Source organism: Sander vitreus, chromosome 2, assembly GCF_031162955.1.
Source record: "Sander vitreus isolate 19-12246 chromosome 2, sanVit1, whole genome shotgun sequence".
Taxonomy (NCBI): domain Eukaryota; kingdom Metazoa; phylum Chordata; class Actinopteri; order Perciformes; family Percidae; genus Sander; species Sander vitreus.
The window spans coordinates 30,279,480-30,298,110 of NC_135856.1; the positions used below are offsets into that span (position 1 = coordinate 30,279,480).

The 18,631-nt window shown below is 40.4% G+C and overlaps 2 protein-coding genes and 1 long non-coding RNA gene across 3 annotated transcripts; 1 reads left to right on the forward strand and 2 right to left on the reverse strand.

Moving 5' to 3' along the window:
- Positions 1 to 2,216: 2,216 nt before the first annotated feature.
- Positions 2,217 to 5,919, reverse strand: LOC144527460 (uncharacterized). The gene is made up of 2 exons (XR_013502824.1): positions 5,357 to 5,919; positions 2,217 to 5,226 (listed from the first exon to the last, which is right to left on the reverse strand). It is a non-coding gene; the product is annotated as an uncharacterized LOC144527460 (long non-coding RNA).
- A 3,268-nt stretch (positions 5,920 to 9,187) lies between these two features.
- anapc11 (APC11 anaphase promoting complex subunit 11 homolog (yeast)) lies at positions 9,188 to 10,929 on the forward strand. The gene is made up of 3 exons (XM_078265503.1): positions 9,188 to 9,363; positions 9,494 to 9,611; positions 10,615 to 10,929. Exons 2-3 carry the CDS (start codon positions 9,503 to 9,505, stop codon positions 10,758 to 10,760), a joined length of 255 nt encoding a protein of 84 aa, XP_078121629.1. The 5' UTR covers positions 9,188 to 9,363; positions 9,494 to 9,502; the 3' UTR covers positions 10,761 to 10,929.
- A 4,250-nt stretch (positions 10,930 to 15,179) lies between these two features.
- Positions 15,180 to 17,806, reverse strand: ppp1r27b (protein phosphatase 1, regulatory subunit 27b). Its single transcript, XM_078270079.1, has 3 exons — positions 17,477 to 17,806; positions 17,194 to 17,344; positions 15,180 to 15,957 (listed from the first exon to the last, which is right to left on the reverse strand). Exons 1-3 carry the CDS (start codon positions 17,721 to 17,723, stop codon positions 15,834 to 15,836), a joined length of 522 nt encoding a protein of 173 aa, XP_078126205.1. The 5' UTR covers positions 17,724 to 17,806; the 3' UTR covers positions 15,180 to 15,833.
- Between the last annotated feature and the right edge of the window lie 825 nt (positions 17,807 to 18,631).

Here is an 18,631-nt window from a genome sequence, read left to right on the forward strand (position 1 = left end):
TGTAATGTAGTTATTGAATTCATGTTATAGATGTAGTATTGATTTGAACTACATTGATATAATAGGTATAGTTATGGAATTGTAATTGAATTGTAATTGAATTGAACAGGATTTATTTCAGTATTTAATGTTAAATAAATGATTAGATTTTCTTTGAGGTATTTCAGGATTCCTAGTTTCTGTAGTTTAATGTTAGCTGGACTCAAGACGAGTCTCGATGCCGTAGTTTCGGACCCTGGACCCAGAAACAGCATTATCAGAACGTTGAAACGTCACATCTTAACAAGCGGATATGTGTATTGGTTGTTGTTGACATAATTGAGTAGCTTGATGCGCATAAACATGGAGAGACAGACTCTTGCTATGATTCTGGCTTGCCTCTAATGACATCTAACATGTTAGGTAGCCTGGTATCCTATTGATGTTCAAAATCTGTTAAAAAAAAAAAGTGACAAATAAACATATTTGAAATGTGAAATCATTGTTATGTGGACCAATTCCAAAAAATAATACAAACCATTATTCTAAACCAAAATTATGAAAATGGCATACCTTTATTCTATAAAACACATTGGTTATAATATGGGGGGGGGGGTTCCACTTATGGAAGAGTGTAGGTTCCAGTCACTCATGCATCTAAGGGTTAACAAACTGACATGTGAACATGTCATTAGATGCACCTGCAAGACAGACTGCAGCAGCCTAAGGCAGGGGTCTTCAACGTTTTTTAAACCAAGGACCCCTTAACTGAAAAAGAGATCAGGGAGCCACTACTACAAGTTGCATATTAAACTGGGCCTACAATAAAGTGTAGGGCGGTTTACAGCCTTTATACTTTTTTAGTGCATAGAATACTAAGCTATTAAAATAATAATTGTGGGCATGATTTTATAAATCATCTTTAAATGTTGCACATATGTACATGTGGCACAGTGAATCCTTAGGATATACTGTATCTGTGGATAGCTATCTTAGTGACTACCTTACCTATAGGCCAGTAAGCCTGTCATCAGTGGGGATTTATATTTGCTAATACTATTTGGATACATGTTAAGACATTTTATTCTGGAAAAAACCTTCAAAAATGAACAATAATTTGGTCCCCCCCCCCCAGGGGCCCCGGACCCCCTGTTGAAGATCTCTGGCCTAAGGTGCACATGCAAGAGGCATGACATTGAGGGCTCTGTTGCATGTAGCAACTGCAGGATAGGGGTTCGCAAATTCATCTCAGACTACATGTGATGACGATGAAGATGATGAAGCTGAGTCAGAAAACTTACCCAGCAATGTTAAAGTTTTACTTAAAAGTTAACATGGTAGGTTTCCAAGAGTTGATGAAACATTGATGCTGATTAGTGACACATTTTATTTTGTGTTTTAAATTCATGTAAATCAATGCCAACATTTAATATGGCTTAGTGCCAATTTATGTTGCCTTATATAGGCTACTACACTAGTGATTAGTGATAGTGATTTTGTTTTAAAAGGGTAATTTATGAATGATGTGGTATTGTTGTAAGAGTTCATATTGATAGATTTAGGCTAGATGGGGAACAATTCAATTTCCTCACAATTTAGAGCAACCAAACGCAAATGCTGTCCAATTTAGCTGAAACTCATACTGTATCCAATCAGTTCTCAAACACATTTACTGTATACTGCAAGGGTATAAGACTACATTTTACAGCTGTGGAATGTAGAGCATGCAGGAGACAGACAGGGGCAAGAGCCTGCCAGTGCAAGAGGAAGGGGAGAGGGAGAGGGGGGCACAGAGGACAAGGAAGAGCCGGAGAAAGGCAAAGGCACAGAGACATATCAAATGAGATACGGGCAACAATTATAGATCATGTAATCAACCATGGTATGTAAGCATGACAGAGGCTGGTCGGAGAGTGCAGCCTGTTTTCTTTGGTCTTGAACATATTGTACAGTAGTTCCTGATCATTTTGCTGCTGTATATCTTTTTTCTGTACAAGCTTTCTTGTACGTTGTGTTGTCATGTTTCTATGTATTTGCGGGTTGGCTGGTGTGTACATACAATGAGAAATTAATGTTTTGTTGAAAGTATAGTGTTTGCCATGGCTGACATCAATACTATTCAGCTGCCTAAATATACAATGTTAGCAATTGGACAATATTACAGAGGGTAACTATCACCTTTTCAGAGTACACGGTCATTTGACAATCATCTTGGTCCAAGCAATGATTAAGGAACCTTTTGTTTTGATGACAAAGATTTATTAATTGAAGGATTTATATAAAATCGATACAGCATAGTATCGCAATATTTTCTGTGGCAATACTGTACCGATACACAGACGCCAAGTATCGATCTATTATTATATATGTGTTGGTCAGTGTGTCTGCTTGACAATCCCATTTTCCAGCAATCAAATTAAAGTGAGATGAACAAAAATGAAATGCATCTTTTTAGATAGAACAGATGTTGACAAAGTTTCCTTTTGGGGACATCATTTGAAATTGGGAAAAATTTGATTTTGGCTAGGAGGGATGCTGCTTATCTTGAAAATATTCAGGTCAACGTCAGCAGCCAGGCCTCTGATGAGGACATATTCCACAGTGATGCGTCCCAGAGCGAGGACATTGGTCTCCAGATCCTGTGCTCCAGAATATCTGTCAGTCCAAGACAGCGATGACCAGAATGTGTAGTGTCAACTCAGAGTACAACAGGGACAAACACTCTCATTTTTTCTATGGGGAGTGTACGTAATCTGCTTTAAGGCAAACTGAAAAACAAAGATTTTCCGACAAAACTAACATAAAAATGCACTTAAAATAAATGACACTTTCACTTTGTTCAGTGTAGTTATTGATTTGATGAAATTGAACTAACCTGGATTTATTTCAGTATTTAATGGTCAATAAATTATGGGTCAACCGATTTTTTTCTGGGCCAATACCGATACCGATTATTAGTAGTTAATGAAACCGATAACCGATATTTGGAACTGATACAGTATGCATTTACAGTAAAAATGAAAATCTTTTAGTCAAAATTAACATTTTGGAACGGTACAAACTCCAACACAAAAGTTTGTTTAAATGCTTCAAGCAATTATTTGGTAAAACTGAAATTTTAAACATAATACACATTAAAAAAAATGAATAAATAAAAACTAAAATAGCTTCCTGAAGTTTTAACATGCTATCAGTCTGTTTGCAGGTGTTGCAGACTGCTCACAGAGCTGTAGCGGAGCCAAAGTAGCTCACTTTATAGTTAATTAACTTTACTGGTTATCAGTCAAATAAAACACTGATACAGATAATCTGCAAATTGCCAAATATCGGCCACGGCAATCAGCCAGGCCGATAATTGGTAGATCCCTACAAGAAATGTTAAATAAACTGCAGTTATGTATTTGAATACATGTCACATCATAATAGTAAAGTGAGCCAAATGACAATCTCAAACTATTCTTTAATGCTACTGTAGTATGGGCCGTGGTACCCCCGTGATTTGGGATGCTGACCAAAGTGCATTTTATGGGTTGTATTGCCCATTTAAGAAGGTATTTCAACAGGTAAAAAGTAGTGTGTGGGCTGTAATCTGTCAGCTATAGGCCATAAAAAGTAATGACCCACACACTGTAAAACACATTATACATTAAATTTGTAAGACAATTCAGTCAAATGCATTGATTTTATGTGGTTGCCAGAATCATTTTGTAAAAAAATACAGTAGAAATATAAATATGTTTACAGAACAACTTGTACATTTTACGGTTCAAAACAGTTATTTACAAAAAAAAACATTTTAAATCTGTAAATCCAACAGCTCTTTTCTGATGAATTAGCACAATCATGCTGCTACTGAACAAAACATTTCAGTTGGATTTACATGCAGTTGCTGCTTAATTTACATTAAATCACATTACATTTAAATGAATAAATACCCTACAATAACATGTTTCAGCTGTAAAATGTACAAGTTCTTGAAGTTATTTACAACTATATTGTGTTTTTTTTACAAAATTATCCTGGCAACCACAGCTGCCAGGTTTTTTCCATAAAATCAATGCATTTGACTTAATTTTCTTGCTAATTTTACTCAACATTTAGTCCATAATGTGGTGTTTTTGCGTGAAAGCAACATCTAAGAACTGTAATTGAATTTTCTTTCTATTACAACTTAAAAGGCATGAAGTCATGTTCTATGACTCCATTACAGGAACGAACACTATCTGAGATGATTCATTGAATCGGCACTGTCTTCTTATAGACGTTTGACTTTTACCAGAAATGTAACATTGTAATGGGAAAATTACATTTAAATATGATCTTTTATATTCTTTAATGTTTTATGTTAAAAGTAGCTTCTCCTGTGTGGAACAGAATGAAACTGTGAAGTTTAGCTTAAGGCCATTTGGGTCTGAAGGCTCCTGTTCAGCCTTCTGTGTTTAGCCGATAAAGGTTGAAGTCAATAGTAAACAATCTAAACTATGTCTCTGTCTACTTAAATGTCCCTGTTCTGCAGGTATTCCACGCAACGTTGGAAGTGTGCCCTCGTTTAGAAGAAGTCTCCCGGCTAATCCTGCCTTGTACTACTGAAGTTGTAGAAACAAACAGCTGGCTAGATGATGTGATCTTACCTAGCTACTGCGCATGTGCGACTGCCAACAAAGATGTTACAGCAGCGAGAGGTCTCACTCTGTAGAGACCTGAACACAGGGTGAAAAGAGGAGCTGCAGCAATGTGCAGTACAACAACAATAGGTGTTTTTTGAAAATTAAACCATGTAAACCTATTCTGGTACAACCTCAAAATACAATTATGAACCTGAAAATGAGCATAATATGGCCACTTTAAACAGTGGGTGATGCACATCATCACATGCCACAAGTCTTACTGTATTTAGTCCACGTTCAAACATCGCGCCACATCAGAAAGTTCCTGAATCAAGTTAAGGACTCAAGTGAAGATGAAGATGTTAGAGGAAATACAAGAGCAATAAAACTAACAATTGCATACAAACAATTTTGTGTGAAAGTTTGACTTGCCTCTTAAGCATGAAGAACTGGGTAAATGAGCTGAAATTGTGACTGATGCGCAACCTCACATGCCACAAGTCTCTTAGTTTAGTCCATATTCAGGCGTCACGCCACTCATGATCGGAGAGTTCCTGAATCAAGGTAAGGACTCTCGGGACAGGATGTCCATGTCTTCTCCACTTTAGTGCCCTTTTCTGGGTTGATGCAGAAAAAACACCTTAAGAAATAGAAGAAGAAAAAAATATGTCAGCATCAACAAAATAGTTGAATTAATGAATCAATTACTTAAATCCCTTTTTTTTTATTCAAGCTATAATGTTGGATAAAGCCAATCCAAAAAGACCCACCTCTGCAGAAACTCCAGGGTTGAATGGATGTTGAAGCAATAATAGCACCCAAACATCAGGCACAGGGCAGAAATGAAGGAGGGGATGTTGTTGTGCACAATGTTTCGATCCACACTCAGCATGAACCGTCTCGAAGGATAGCAGGATCGTCCTAGAAAGAAAAAAGAAAAAACAAACAAGATGTGTCTTCTTAAACATTTCACAAAACAACACGCATATACTTTTTTAAATTTCCAAGCTAAGTGAGACTGCTTGCCATCAGAACATAAATGACTTAATGTACAGGCTTAGGGGAAAGAAATATAAAACGTACAGGAGTACCAGCATAGAAGTTAAGCAATGTCTTGCTGTGGATGGGGAAAGCAAAAAATGTAAAATTAAAATAAAAATCAGATTTAGTGTTTGCGCTATTTGAATATTTTCACCACTTTACCTCGCCGTCACAGTCCTTTCTAACAGGAAACCGAACACGCATATCTGGTTAAAGTGATGGTTCGGAGTAATTTCACCCTAGGCTGACCTCGAGCCAAACAACCCCCCATAAGCTTTTTTCCAACGTTGGTCGAGTTAGCGTTATCAGCTGGTTAGCTTAGTGCAGGCGCTAATGGATCCACGTTTGTATCTTGTAAATTACCCCACTAATAATGCCCGGAATGATACCAAACTTCTACAGTAGTACAAATAGTTTCTGTACTTATAAAACGAGGCATTAGAAAGTTTGTAACTACGCCAGAAGTATATTTAAATAACACTTGCCTGATGGAAACTCCTCTCGGCTGCTATCGCGCGAGATCACGCACAGAGCACAACATCTATTGCTTTTAAACCGCAGCCGGGATATATACAACTGTGTGGCATCTTGTCCTATCGCCTCACGCTGCAGTAGCTGCTTCTGCTGTTCACTCGCTTCTTCATTCTTCTTTACCAGTAGTCTCTTCCGGCAATAGATGTTGTGCTCTGTGTGTGATTTTGCGGGATCTCGCGTGATAGCAGCCGAGAGGAGTTTCCGAGCCGAGAGTCATGAATGAAATCATTTGAAGTCATTTTGAGGGATAAACAACCTTTCAGTGACAAGGTAGAAGCGGAAATCACTGTTTGGCAAGTGGAAAAAAGGAATGGATTGTTTTTTTTCTCTCTCTCTCTCTCTCTCTCTCTCTCTCTCTCTCTCCCTCTTCCTGTCTTCTTACTAGTGATGGGACGTTTGACACCGAGGCACCGAAGCTTGTATCACTCCCGCAAAGCACATTGGTTCGAAGCAAGGGGCTAAGCTTCGCTTCAGAGCTCGAACCAAAGCCCGTCTACGGAAAGCCGTTCCACTCCCTATTCAGCCCCATTGTACCGAATTTGGTTGCAGTTCCACCAGAGTTCCACTGGGGGTGATCGCGGTCCAGTGCTAAATGAATGGGACTCTATGGAGCTAGACGGCTACATTTGTCTCTTTCGCCTGATTGTCGTTGAGAAATCTCAGATTTGATTGTAGTTTTTGCAAGTTCAACATGGATTATAGGTCAAAAGTTGAATGAACGAGTACTTGTGTCCTTTCGGTTTCTTACAGGTTGAGTCGTTGTTGCCCATAACACGCTAGCATTCTGCTAATGAACGCTGATTGGTCAGTGAAGGACTGATTACGATCGGAGATCCCGCTTGACGGCATCCAAAGCAGAACCAGAATGTCAGAGTGAATATTTCGGCGTGGTCTTTAAAACATTAGCAAACCTCTTTCTAGCACATGTATTAACAGGGAGAGCCTAACCTGTCAGCTGTGTTGTCGATGCTTCGAGAGAACAAAGGAAGCGACTCAGAGCTCGTAAAGCAGTATCTCTGGCCGTATATATGTGTATGACGGCATTGACATTTTAAAAGGCTTTTTAGAACAAAAAAGCCACTTTAAAAAAATCTAACACCCAGCAGTGTGTATCTTCTTAGCCCTCCCCTTTCGAATGCAACATTCAAATTACTAGACAAAAAATGATATCCTGAGAAAAGTGGATTTTGAGCTCCATAGAGCTATACCCCGCCCCCTATATGGAACTCTGGTGGAACTGCAACCAGTTCAGAAGCCGGAAGTAACGAGAGAGTGGAACTTCTTCCCTTATTAGAAATTCTTTGGCTCGAACCTCCTATGGCGCCATTTTGATGCTACCAAACGATCACTCGACGTTAGCATTCCATTGACTGCCATTCATTTTGACGTCACTTTGACAGCGAATAACTTTACATCTGAAGCGTTTAAAGACTTTATTTGTCTATTGTTTATTTCTAAAGAAACACGACAATGTATAAAAGGCTCCATTACCTTGTATCACACGTTATGGCTCCGTAGTAGACGTTTTTGTAAAAATAGGCTAACAATTGTGTCATAACCACGCGACTTACTGTCGCATAGTAGAGGAATTACCGTACAGTACAGGAGAAGCTCGCAGGCAGTTTGGACTTACATTAGCTGTTTAAGTTTAATTACTAATGTTAACTAGCATTTTAGTTAGCAATAATTAGCCTGTGCCTATGTTATCTCCTTACATATACCTATGCTCTCCGTCTCTGCAAGATTGGGAATGGTTGAGATTTCTCTTGGCACAGCTACCAGAAGACTTACAACTTTCAGACAGGTTGCTCACGTCACATTTACGTAGTTTCTCTCAGTTGGAGGCTGCGCAGTAATGCTCAGCGCTCACCGGAAAAGTGCTTCTAAAGGCCTTCACTGGTCTCTGTCCAGAGCAACGGGATCTGTTGGTCCATTCTTATATACAGTGTATGGTTCGAAGCAGTGTCGGAGCTTGTATCAAATTGAAATAAGCACGTGACTGATGACGTCCGAAGCTTCGAACGTCACTGAAACTCCGGAAGGGTTGGCTGGATTCATGGATTCATGTCGCTGCGTGCTTACCAACGGCCCGTTAGAATTCACTGGAACATCGCGGGGTTTATGAGTGTGGCTTGCAATTTATTTGATTAGCCTTTTAATAGAAATTAGTCTACTTACATACACCTGTACATAATTCTACATAGCGGTAGAAGATGGAATTGTTGCTGGAGTTTATTGAATCCATATTTAGCCTAATTAAACATACTTACATTCAAATCTGATCACAGTAATTTATATTATTATATTATGTTGTATTCAAACATAGGCTTTATATTTTGAATTCAGTCATGTCATGTTCATGTCATTTCATTCTTTTAGTTCAGTCATGTCATGCCGTATGCATGTGTCCATTCTGTCTCTCCTATGTTCATGTTGTAGCTTCGTTTGGCCGTGTGGAGTTCATAGCCGCTGTCATTTCTGCTGACTGACCACCAGATGTCACTTTGTTGTTTTTGATGCTTTGATGCTTCCGATCATTTTGCAATACGATCAGGAAGGAGCTTCAGAGGCTTCACAAGGCTTCGTTCGCCCATCACTACTTCTTACTACTGTCTCCAATGGCTAGAATGCCCCCCAAAATACTTTCAAAATGCAACAGTATTACATGTGTTATCTTTTACCTATAAAAAAAAAATTCCCAACACCATACATAGAGGTGGAACAGCAGAAAGTGTTCCTGTCCTGTCACATGAAATAAAAACAGCAGATAAAAAAGAGCAGGTAATAAGACAGCAATAAACTAACAGATATTGTAGGACTATATTGAGCATGAATTATATTTGTCAAAAATCTAAATGTGAATTTAAAACGTTGTTTCTATTACTCTGTAATATGTAGGCCTACTACATGAGGAATTAGTTTTTTTCTCTTCGTTGTTATCTAGAGAAACCCTGTAATCTCAGTTATTTGCGCTCTAACGTCTTACCTAAATTGACGGTGGAGGGCAGCGTTTTTCCTCCCTGCATATACAACCTGCCGGAATTTCAATAGAAGAAGAAGGAACTTTTTTCTCCCCGGGTTTCTAAAATACTAGCTACGTTACGTAGCTTTATGCTGTTGACAGAACATGATTTGTAGTTTGCAAAAAACATTATAACTTACTTCGTGTTGGATATCTGAAGGAGACGTTCAACGCTGCCTAGTAAGTTAGCTAGCTAACATGGCGTGCTAGCTTCACAAGTCGCCTGTCAACACATTAGCTTACATGCTAACGTTAGCTGCTGCTTCGGTTCATATGGGAAAGTGTAATTAAGTGTTCCTGCTTTTGTCAGACGCGGAGGATGAAGGTCAAGATCCGACAGTGGAACGGAGTGGCCTCTTGGTTATGGGTGGCTAATGACGAAAACTGTGGGATCTGCAGGATGCCCTTCAATGGCTGCTGCCCAGACTGTGAGTAACGTTAACCAAGCTAACTGGATGCTATGGGCGACAACGTTGTGCTTTACGTGTAATAGTAGCTGCTTGAAAATCCAGTACAGAACTTCTGCTGTTGGACTTTTTCTAACGTCACTGCCACAACACTTTGTCTTGTTCAGTACATATTGTATTTAAATACAATTAGCAACACAGTAAGAAGGACGTCAGCATTAAAATGACTAAAAGAACGATAGAAAAAAAAAATAAAAGCATTATTGTACTAACACAACATGTTGAAGTTAATAATGTGTCATAATATGTTGTGCTGTGCTTTTATATCCATATGACCATCTACTGTAGTAGCACACAACAGAATAGCACCAATTTGAACATTTTGGCCGATAACCGATATTAACATTGCGGTTATGGCCGATATTTACTAATGTCGATATTATCTGTATAAAAAGTTTCTATGATAATCATATTTTGCGCTGAAAAACACTGAATTAAAAAAAAAAATGAATGTCTTTCTTTATTTGCAAAAAGCCCGTAAATCATTAAATAATATAATAACCATCGGTTGTTGACATGGGCCAGTTTTGCTCATCGGACCGTTGTCGATGTGATTAACAGACCAGATAACCGATATGATTGCAGATATATCGTGCATCCCTATTTTATATACATGATAAATATTTTTAAACAACATGTTGACGCTCATGACATAAGAGGCTAATTACTGGAAGAGGATACATAACCAACACGTGTAAACAAGGAAAGTTTTATATTGTTCTGACGATGTTGCTACACAGAGATTATTTTATTTTGATAAAAATATATCCCGTCTAAATAAGACATCTGTCGCACGTTATGTGTGGACAGGATCGGCGAAATAAATGCATATTGAACTGTAAGTTGAAGTAATGAAGGCATAACGGTATATTCCGTTAAGAATAAAATACATGATGGAAAATTGATGGTTAAGATTCTTTTCTCACTATTGTAACTGAGTTGTGATTTTAAACTTATTTTGCAGGTAAAGTGCCTGGGGATGACTGCCCACTGGTGTGGGGTCAGTGCTCTCACTGTTTCCACATGCACTGCATCTTGAAATGGCTGAACTCACAGCAGGTCCAGCAGCAGTGCCCCATGTGCCGACAGGAGTGGAAGTTCAAAGAATGAACCTGTGGAGTATGCCTGCAGAGACTCTTGTCAGATATCATTTTTATATCAGCTGTACATAACTATGTTTTTCTACTTCTCTATTTGATGTAACGCAAAGGACACTTGAAACCTACTGTATTCCGTTTGCAGATTTAGTATGTGATTAAATGGAAGGGGAAAAAACCTACACTGTACTGTATGCGTCTTACTTTGCACGGTACATGTGAGTGACAAAGTGTTTCATCAGAATGGTTGATTGCCTTTAGAAGCCTCTGGCAGCAGTTTGAAGCATATGACCTGAATGTCAGCGTGCTGCTGACTGATTCTGACTTTAATCCCTCTCCATGAGATTGTTTTGTGTTTCCACTAATGAGGCTTCAAAAGTCAAACTTTTCCTTTGAAATGGAATTGGGAGTTTTTATACATTTGATCATTTTGGCTCAAATATCCATTCAGACTTCATCTTTTGTATCTATAAAACTGCAATAGTTGATTTTTTTTTTTTTTTTTGACCACTTGGGGGCAGTGGAGCAAGATGAAAACAACATTGATAGAGTTGTTAGCAAACGGCTCTCTTTTTATCTGTCCATCCGGCAGACACGGAGCAATATTAGCAATTCAATTTTATTTATAGTGTCAAATCATAACAGGATTAATCGCAGGACACTTTACAGATTAGAGTAGGTCTAGACCACACTATAATTAACCCAGGGTTTCCCACAGAAAATGTTAGTTAAGGTGGTAGAATGGGGTTTGAAGTCAGACTGGGGAGGTTGCAACAACTGAAACAAGAACAGTGAATTAATTTGTGCTATTTTAACAAACACTATACATATATATTCATTCTTGAGCTTGCTTACTTGTGTCTGAAAACGTGCCCATAAGGTGAGGTTGGAAAGAGGCGTCTCCCCCTCTCTTCTTCGGCGTCGATACTAAGATGGGTCACCTTCTCTTTGACCTGAGCTGCTTTAATTTTTCTTAATGTCTCAATTGGTAACAGGAACCTAAATAGACATGCAAATTACATTTACAGATGAAAACTGACATGTAATTCTATAAATAAAAATCAATCTGATATCACAACTTACATGGTTTTTGATTACATGGGCGTGAAATTGACATCTTCCTTCTGGAACAATTTGGAAAGCTGTGCCAGGTAGGGCAGGATGTCTGCCTGCAGGTGAACAGCTGCAACGAATCTGTAAGTTGAACAGTACGTGCACAACCCTCGTGCCACTGGGTCCTTCTTTATATCTGCCTCCTCAGAAAGTGTAGCAAACACTGCAGGCAGATTTCTTTGAAGATTTGAAATGGCCTTCTCTTGTGATAGCCGCCTAGTGTCCTTAACCTTCTGGGGTGGGGGTAGGGCAATTAATTAAAATCCATATTTCTATACTTAGCACAAAAAGTAAGGAAATTTGTGTTTGGTAGATTATTTCTCTGTGGTAACAATGCTTTTTGGCAATAAATCTTATACCGTTGGAAAGCCTGTTTAGTTCCCTTTCAAATAGAGCCCGCTTTGTAAGGAACATGCATTTGTGGGATCAGCAGCAGCGCTAAGTATGTGGGTTGCGCCCATGAAAAATTTGCCAAATCTTCTCTGCCAATGCCAAACAGCTTATTCTGCCATTGACTCGTTTGGTGTTTGATGGATTGGATGATTGAAGTTTGAAGAAACAAGACATATTGGCAATTGAACAATTTATTAATTTCACAAACAGGAGCCTCAGTAGCGTGTGGAAGAACCATACACAGCCACAACAGCCTGGCACCTGCAGTCCTGACCTCAACCCCATTGAACACGTGTGGGATCAGCTTGGGCGTGCTGTCCGTGCCAGAGAGACCAACACAACCACGTTGGCTGACTTGCGACAAATGCTGGTTGAAGAATGGGATGCCATCCCACAGCAGTGTGTGACCAGGCTGGTGACCAGCATGAGGAGGAGGTGCCAGGCTGTTGTGGCTGTGTATGGTTCTTCCACACGCTACTGAGGCTCCTGTTTGTGAAATCAATAAATTTTTCAATGCCCTTTGACGGTGCATCCTGCACAGTCTGCAAAACATCCCTAGGAATAATGCAATAACTCATTTAATATAGCTTAGGTGCGGGTGTTGAGGTAGGCCTGCTTCATCGTACGAAGAAGCCCGCAATTTTAGGTTGTGTTTTTCGGTCCATTTGGCTGTGTGCAATGCGAGAGAAAATCACGTGCAATCGTCAAACGTATAGCTATAAGACAACCACGTATAAACGCAAATAGCCTTGATAAGAAAACATTACGCCTATCATAATAATTTCAGATACTTCGAGCGAACAGTTGACAGGTTATTCTAGAATTTATAGATTTAGAATAATTATCTTACCTCGACATGGACATGCGACAGGTTGATTGTCAGCTCTCCAAATGCCAGATGAACGTCTTCCCCCAAAAATGTTTTCGTTTTCTTTTTCCCCGGATAAAGAATGTTGCAGAATGTTTGGCGAACGATGACAGAGCGCGATGACATCACACGATTCGGAGGCATATCACATATTTAAAGATTGTAAAAAACTGATTATTTTCCAATTCATGGCATGTTTTTTATTATTTATTTATTATTATTATTATTTATTTTTTTGGCGGCAGGTGTGTGTTGCTTAGGCGGCTGCCTTAGCTGCAAAGTGCTGCGGGAAACCCTGATTTACCAAGACACAACCATTCCCCCAGAGAGCATGCATTTGGTGCGACATCGGTGAGGAAAAACTACCTTTAAACAGGCAGAAACCTCGGACAGAACCTGACTCTTGGTGGGCGGCCATCCGACGCGACTGGTTGGGACACAGACTCTGATACAGATATATTGAAATATGATTCATAATAATTACAGCAGTTTGTATGGTGAACAGTGGCAATTATAATAGTCTCGCATTGCCAGACCTTCTTCCACAGCGCCGCGGAGGAGGGTCTGACTAGTCCACACAGCATTCCGGGATGGGAGAAAAACGTGCTCTGGTTTATCGGCATTTCTTTAAACCAATCACAACCTAGTCCTCAGAAATCCACCGGAGTTTAAAATTCCAACACGAAGTAAGCGGAAGGACATCTGGCCGAAAAGAGTGAAATCTGGCAACGGTGCAATCCCGGAAGTGGAACGTCGTGGATATGGACTACAATTATAGTAACAATTAGGACAATAGAACTATGACTAGAAGTAATAGTAGTAGCGGTGCAGGGCAGCAGCTGCAACCACGATCCAGGTGCCACCACAGGCCAAGGAAATCTGCAAGGCGAGAAAACTTAAAGACTCTAAGCCAGGGGTGTCAAACTCATTTTCACTAGGGGCCACACTGGAAAAAGAGAATCACACCAAGGGCCAGACATGGGAGAGAGAGAATTTATTGACTTGCTTTTGTTACTGCATGTCACTTTTTCTTTAACATTTTGGTAGCCTTTTTCCTCATTTTTGACACATTTGTTACCTTTTTGTCAATTTGTTGCTTTTTCCGACATGTTTTTTGTCGTATTTTTGTTGACATGAAGCCCTACAAAAGTCATCAAAAGTGTTCCTTAGCCATCATAGAATTTAGCAAATCAAGCAAAACCATGATTCTTTTTTTTTTTAACAACAACCTGTTTCACAGAAAACTCTTCATTTCTGATTCTCAGAGTTGGCAAATCTGCCAAATTCTGCTTTGAATGTCAGGTAATTGCATTTAAAAAAACACTTTCCTGTGTTTTTGGTTTGGTGCACAACTAGACGGGCCTAAATTTATTGTGAACCTAAATTGATATACGGGCCGGATCAGAATCTGCAAGGGGCTGGATTTGGCCCGCAGGCTTTGAGTTTGCCACATGTGCTCTAAGCTAAGCTAAGTTAGTAACAAGCATTACTGGGACATGTGTCAAAAGAAGTCCTTGGCAGTCTAAAACTATAGCAGCATAACTAAGAGCTGGTGACCACCAAGGCAAACTGCCAACTTTATGCATTATAATAGCGAAATTGTCGGGGCCGATTGCTGAGACAAGTACTGAGTGCCACAGCACAGAGAAAGAGTGACAGAGAGAGGAAGAGAAGTTGGAAGGTGAACTTAATGATTTGTCACTATTTCACTTTTTCAGGTAGTGTTCAGTGGGTTGATCAGAGCTTTTATGTTAAAAAATAAAAAATACTCTGAATGCTGCTGAAAAAGAGGGTGATGAGAGTGGTGTTGGTGGGCAGAAAAAACAACAAAAGAAGATGATATTGATATTGAAGATGACCACCCTTGCTAGTAGGTGAAGTTGTGCCAGAAACCTTCAGATCTGTTGACTTTGAGCTAAAAGTGATGCTCATTCAGATGTTTATGGCAGTGCTTTGGTCAGTTTTGCTCTCACACAGTGCTGGGACCAAAAGGAAATGGCAGACAAGCTGAAATTGTTTGATACACTTTTTATTTTAAAAAGTATAAAAAGCCTTATACAAACAACGACTAATGAATACAGTAAACTAAGTCCAAAAGTAATTAAATGTGTAAACAAATTTGTTAGTAAGGCAGTCAACCCAAGCTAATGTTAGCTTTCAGGTGCTAATGAGCCGACGTTGAAACAACAGTTTCCAGTTTCACAGCGTTCAGAAGCGACATGTCAGATTAAATCAAAAATCAAAATGATTCCTTCAGTTCATTACAGTATGAAAGGACCGGAAGCTCCTGCAGGATACAGTAAATCTGTACTGCTGGAGATCAGGGGGCAGCCTCTGCCAGCAGAAGTTCCCTACATTCAGGCAGCCAACAGGCTGCCAGTCCTACGTCCGCCAGACATCCACAGCCTTCCACCCCCAGAGCTCAGGCAGCTCACTAAAGCAGGATGCTGGACCGACTGTGTCCTTTTGTGTCCATCCCTACAGAACAGTCGGCTGACTGGCCAGTAGCATTCAGAATAGTTCGTGGCTTTAAAAGGCAACATGATCTCAGTCAGGGGTGTAGCACAACATTCTGGGCCCTATAGAAAGACATTCTCTATGGGCCACTCCCCACATCCACAGCTATTCATTCTGAATCTTTTTGGGCCATTCCTCACCTGAGGGCCCTGGGTACTCCGTCCCCCTTCCACCCCCAGTCCGACACCCCTGATCTCAGTCACTGATGGCCAGCCCGAAGAGCTCCTGTAGCTCCTTGTTGTCTAGCTCAATGAGGTCAGCAGGCTTCTCCCCGCAGTCGTTCTCCAGCTCAGGGTCAGCACCCAGCGACAGCAGGTAGCTGGAAGAAACACAATATAACCCCGCTTACTAAAAGAGATGAAATTGCACTGCTTTGCCTCAATGCGAGTCTCTGCCATACTTCAGTGTTAGGAAGGCCAATGGATCCTCCAGCTTCTCTTACCTCTGTGGCGTAGGAGAGCTGTGGTGTGTGTGTGTGTGTGTACGTGTGTATGTGTTGGTATGTGCTTGCAAACGTGTAAACATGTTATGTAAGCTGCTTTCTACTGGCTACTACTTTTTTTAAAGAATATTTTTTATTTTATTAGACAGTGCTAGTGATAGACAGGTAAGGGGGGGGGGGGAGTGTGGGGATGACATGCAGCAAAGGTTTTTTTTCTTTTTCTCTTTTTTTTTGATGCTGCCTTTTTTAAGTTACTGATTTCTTACACTGCACTGTAACTTTTAGTCTTGTATTTCATACCTGTCTGAAATACCTGTTTGAGCGGTTTTTACAATCTCTTTTGAATTGTTTTAACTGCTGTAGGTAAACCACTTTGAATTGTCTTGTTTCTGAAATGTGCTATACAAATAAAGCTGAAATAAATTGCCTTGCCTTGGCCAAAAGTGTAGGCTTTAAAGCGGTACCTACATAACTTTTGACAGATGTAACACGTTCAAAAGTTGTTTTAGTCGTGTAACAGAAAACTCAGATTGGACAGATAGTCTAGCTAGCTGTCTGGATTTACCCTGCAGAGATCTGAGGAGCAGTTAACCATAGTCCTCAGAAATCGGCTAGAGTTTAAAATTCCAACACAAAGAAAGCTGAACATCCAGGCGAAAAAAGTGAAATCTGGCAACGGAGCAATCCCGGGAGTGGAACGTTGTGGATATAGACTACAATTATAGTAACAATAAAGACAATTGAACTATGACTAGAAGTAATAGTAGTATCGGTGCAGGGCATTAAACACGGAGGCAGCTGCAACCACGATCCAGGTGCCACCACAATCCAAGGGGACTTGGACAGCCTTACTCTGTCTGTTTGCTAAATGGTTCCAAACTAGCTAAATATTGCTAAGTGGCTTAGTGATGTACACATCACTAAGCCACTTTGCAGACTCTCCTCATTTTGTCGATGTTTCAGCATTTACCATTATCCCGTAAGTTTCACTTAGTAATAACAGTGGATACTGTTTAAATACACTCACATAGACTCGCTTTAAACTGAAATAGAGATTTGTCTAGTGACCTTTTGCTTGCGTAATGTAAAAAACAAAAACAAACAGATGCTCACCGTGCAATGTGAGGGAAGCCGTCGCTGCAGGCCATGTGCAGTGGGGTCCACCCCTCCTCGTCCCTCTGGTGGATATCGGCTCCGTGGTGGAGCAGCAGCTTCACACACTCCAGGTTCCCCGACAGGACGGCCTCATGTATGGCAGCCATGCCTGCACACGGCAGTGAGAAATAACCGTCAGTTCAGCATAGTACAATATCCTGGTTTTTATTAAGCAAAGATTTGTGACTGCATAAGCGTTTACTAGATCAGGGTGGTGTTAAATGTTTCATGGGGCTCTCACCGGAGGGGTAGATGGTGTCCAGGCTGACTCTCCTGGCTCGGATGAAAAGTCCAATCCTCTCCAGCTCGCCGTGTCGCACGTAGTCCTGGAAAACAATGTCGTTGGGGAAGTGCACACTGCGGATTGGCTTCAGAGAAGCGGAGCTCTTGCAGCTGACTGGGACGCCACAGTCCTGGCTGTAAGCCTCGATTCCCATGGTCTGGGACACGGGGCATTTGTAGTACTTCATCCTGTTCAGAATATCCATTTACCTTTGGTCTCGCTGGAGAGAAAAAAAAATAAAAAATCCAGCAACACTTTCACAAATATTAACTTCTACTTTCTTCAAGTCTTCAAAAATTCACAGCAGATATTCTTAAAAGAGCTCAGCCGTTCTCCTGCAGAAAGATCAAGCAGTGCTTCTTAGTGTGGCTTTCTTGCTGTCCAGTGTCGTCCCCCCCCTGTGTATCAGCAGGCCACCCTCGTGGGTCTCTTTATGCTCTCTGTCGGGCTATTTTTGGACGCGACACCTCAGAGATCCAGTGGCGAGATTTGGAAGATGAGTAGCCCTCTGGCTAGGTCCCTCCAACTGGCATGTCACAAGTCTCTGATACGACTCACGTCTGCACGTCTGACACGACAGCCAATAACCCCTGGCCTTGGTTGTCACACCCACATACCCAGATGCTGCCCACCTAAAGATAGTGGTGATATCCCAGAAGCTGGGAATGGGGGGGAAGCTTCTAGTAAACACCAGGAAGGATAAAAGCAGTTTTACTGCTGGAGTGTGTCGGTGCCAGCTGCAGGGGCAGGGGTGGGTCAATGTGCAGGCTGTTGACCGTCAAGTGCACAGACATAAACGGTCAGTAAGGCTCATGTCTTCATAGTCATATTCTACCTTAATCTCTATGAGACACACAGCACGGGTCATTGACAAGTGACTGAATGGTTTGCATCATGTTCTTTATTACTGGTGGGAAATCAGCAATGTTAGATTTAAAAAAACAGATTGTTCAAAGTAGCACAAATGCTCAACATTGTCTGGTTCAGGCTTCTTAGATGTGAAGATTTGCTAATTTTCTGTAGTTCATTGCATTTTTTGCTGCCATTTATAGACTAAGGATTAAAGAAATATATATTTACACATTAAAAGAAAAACAAGAAAAATAGTTGTTC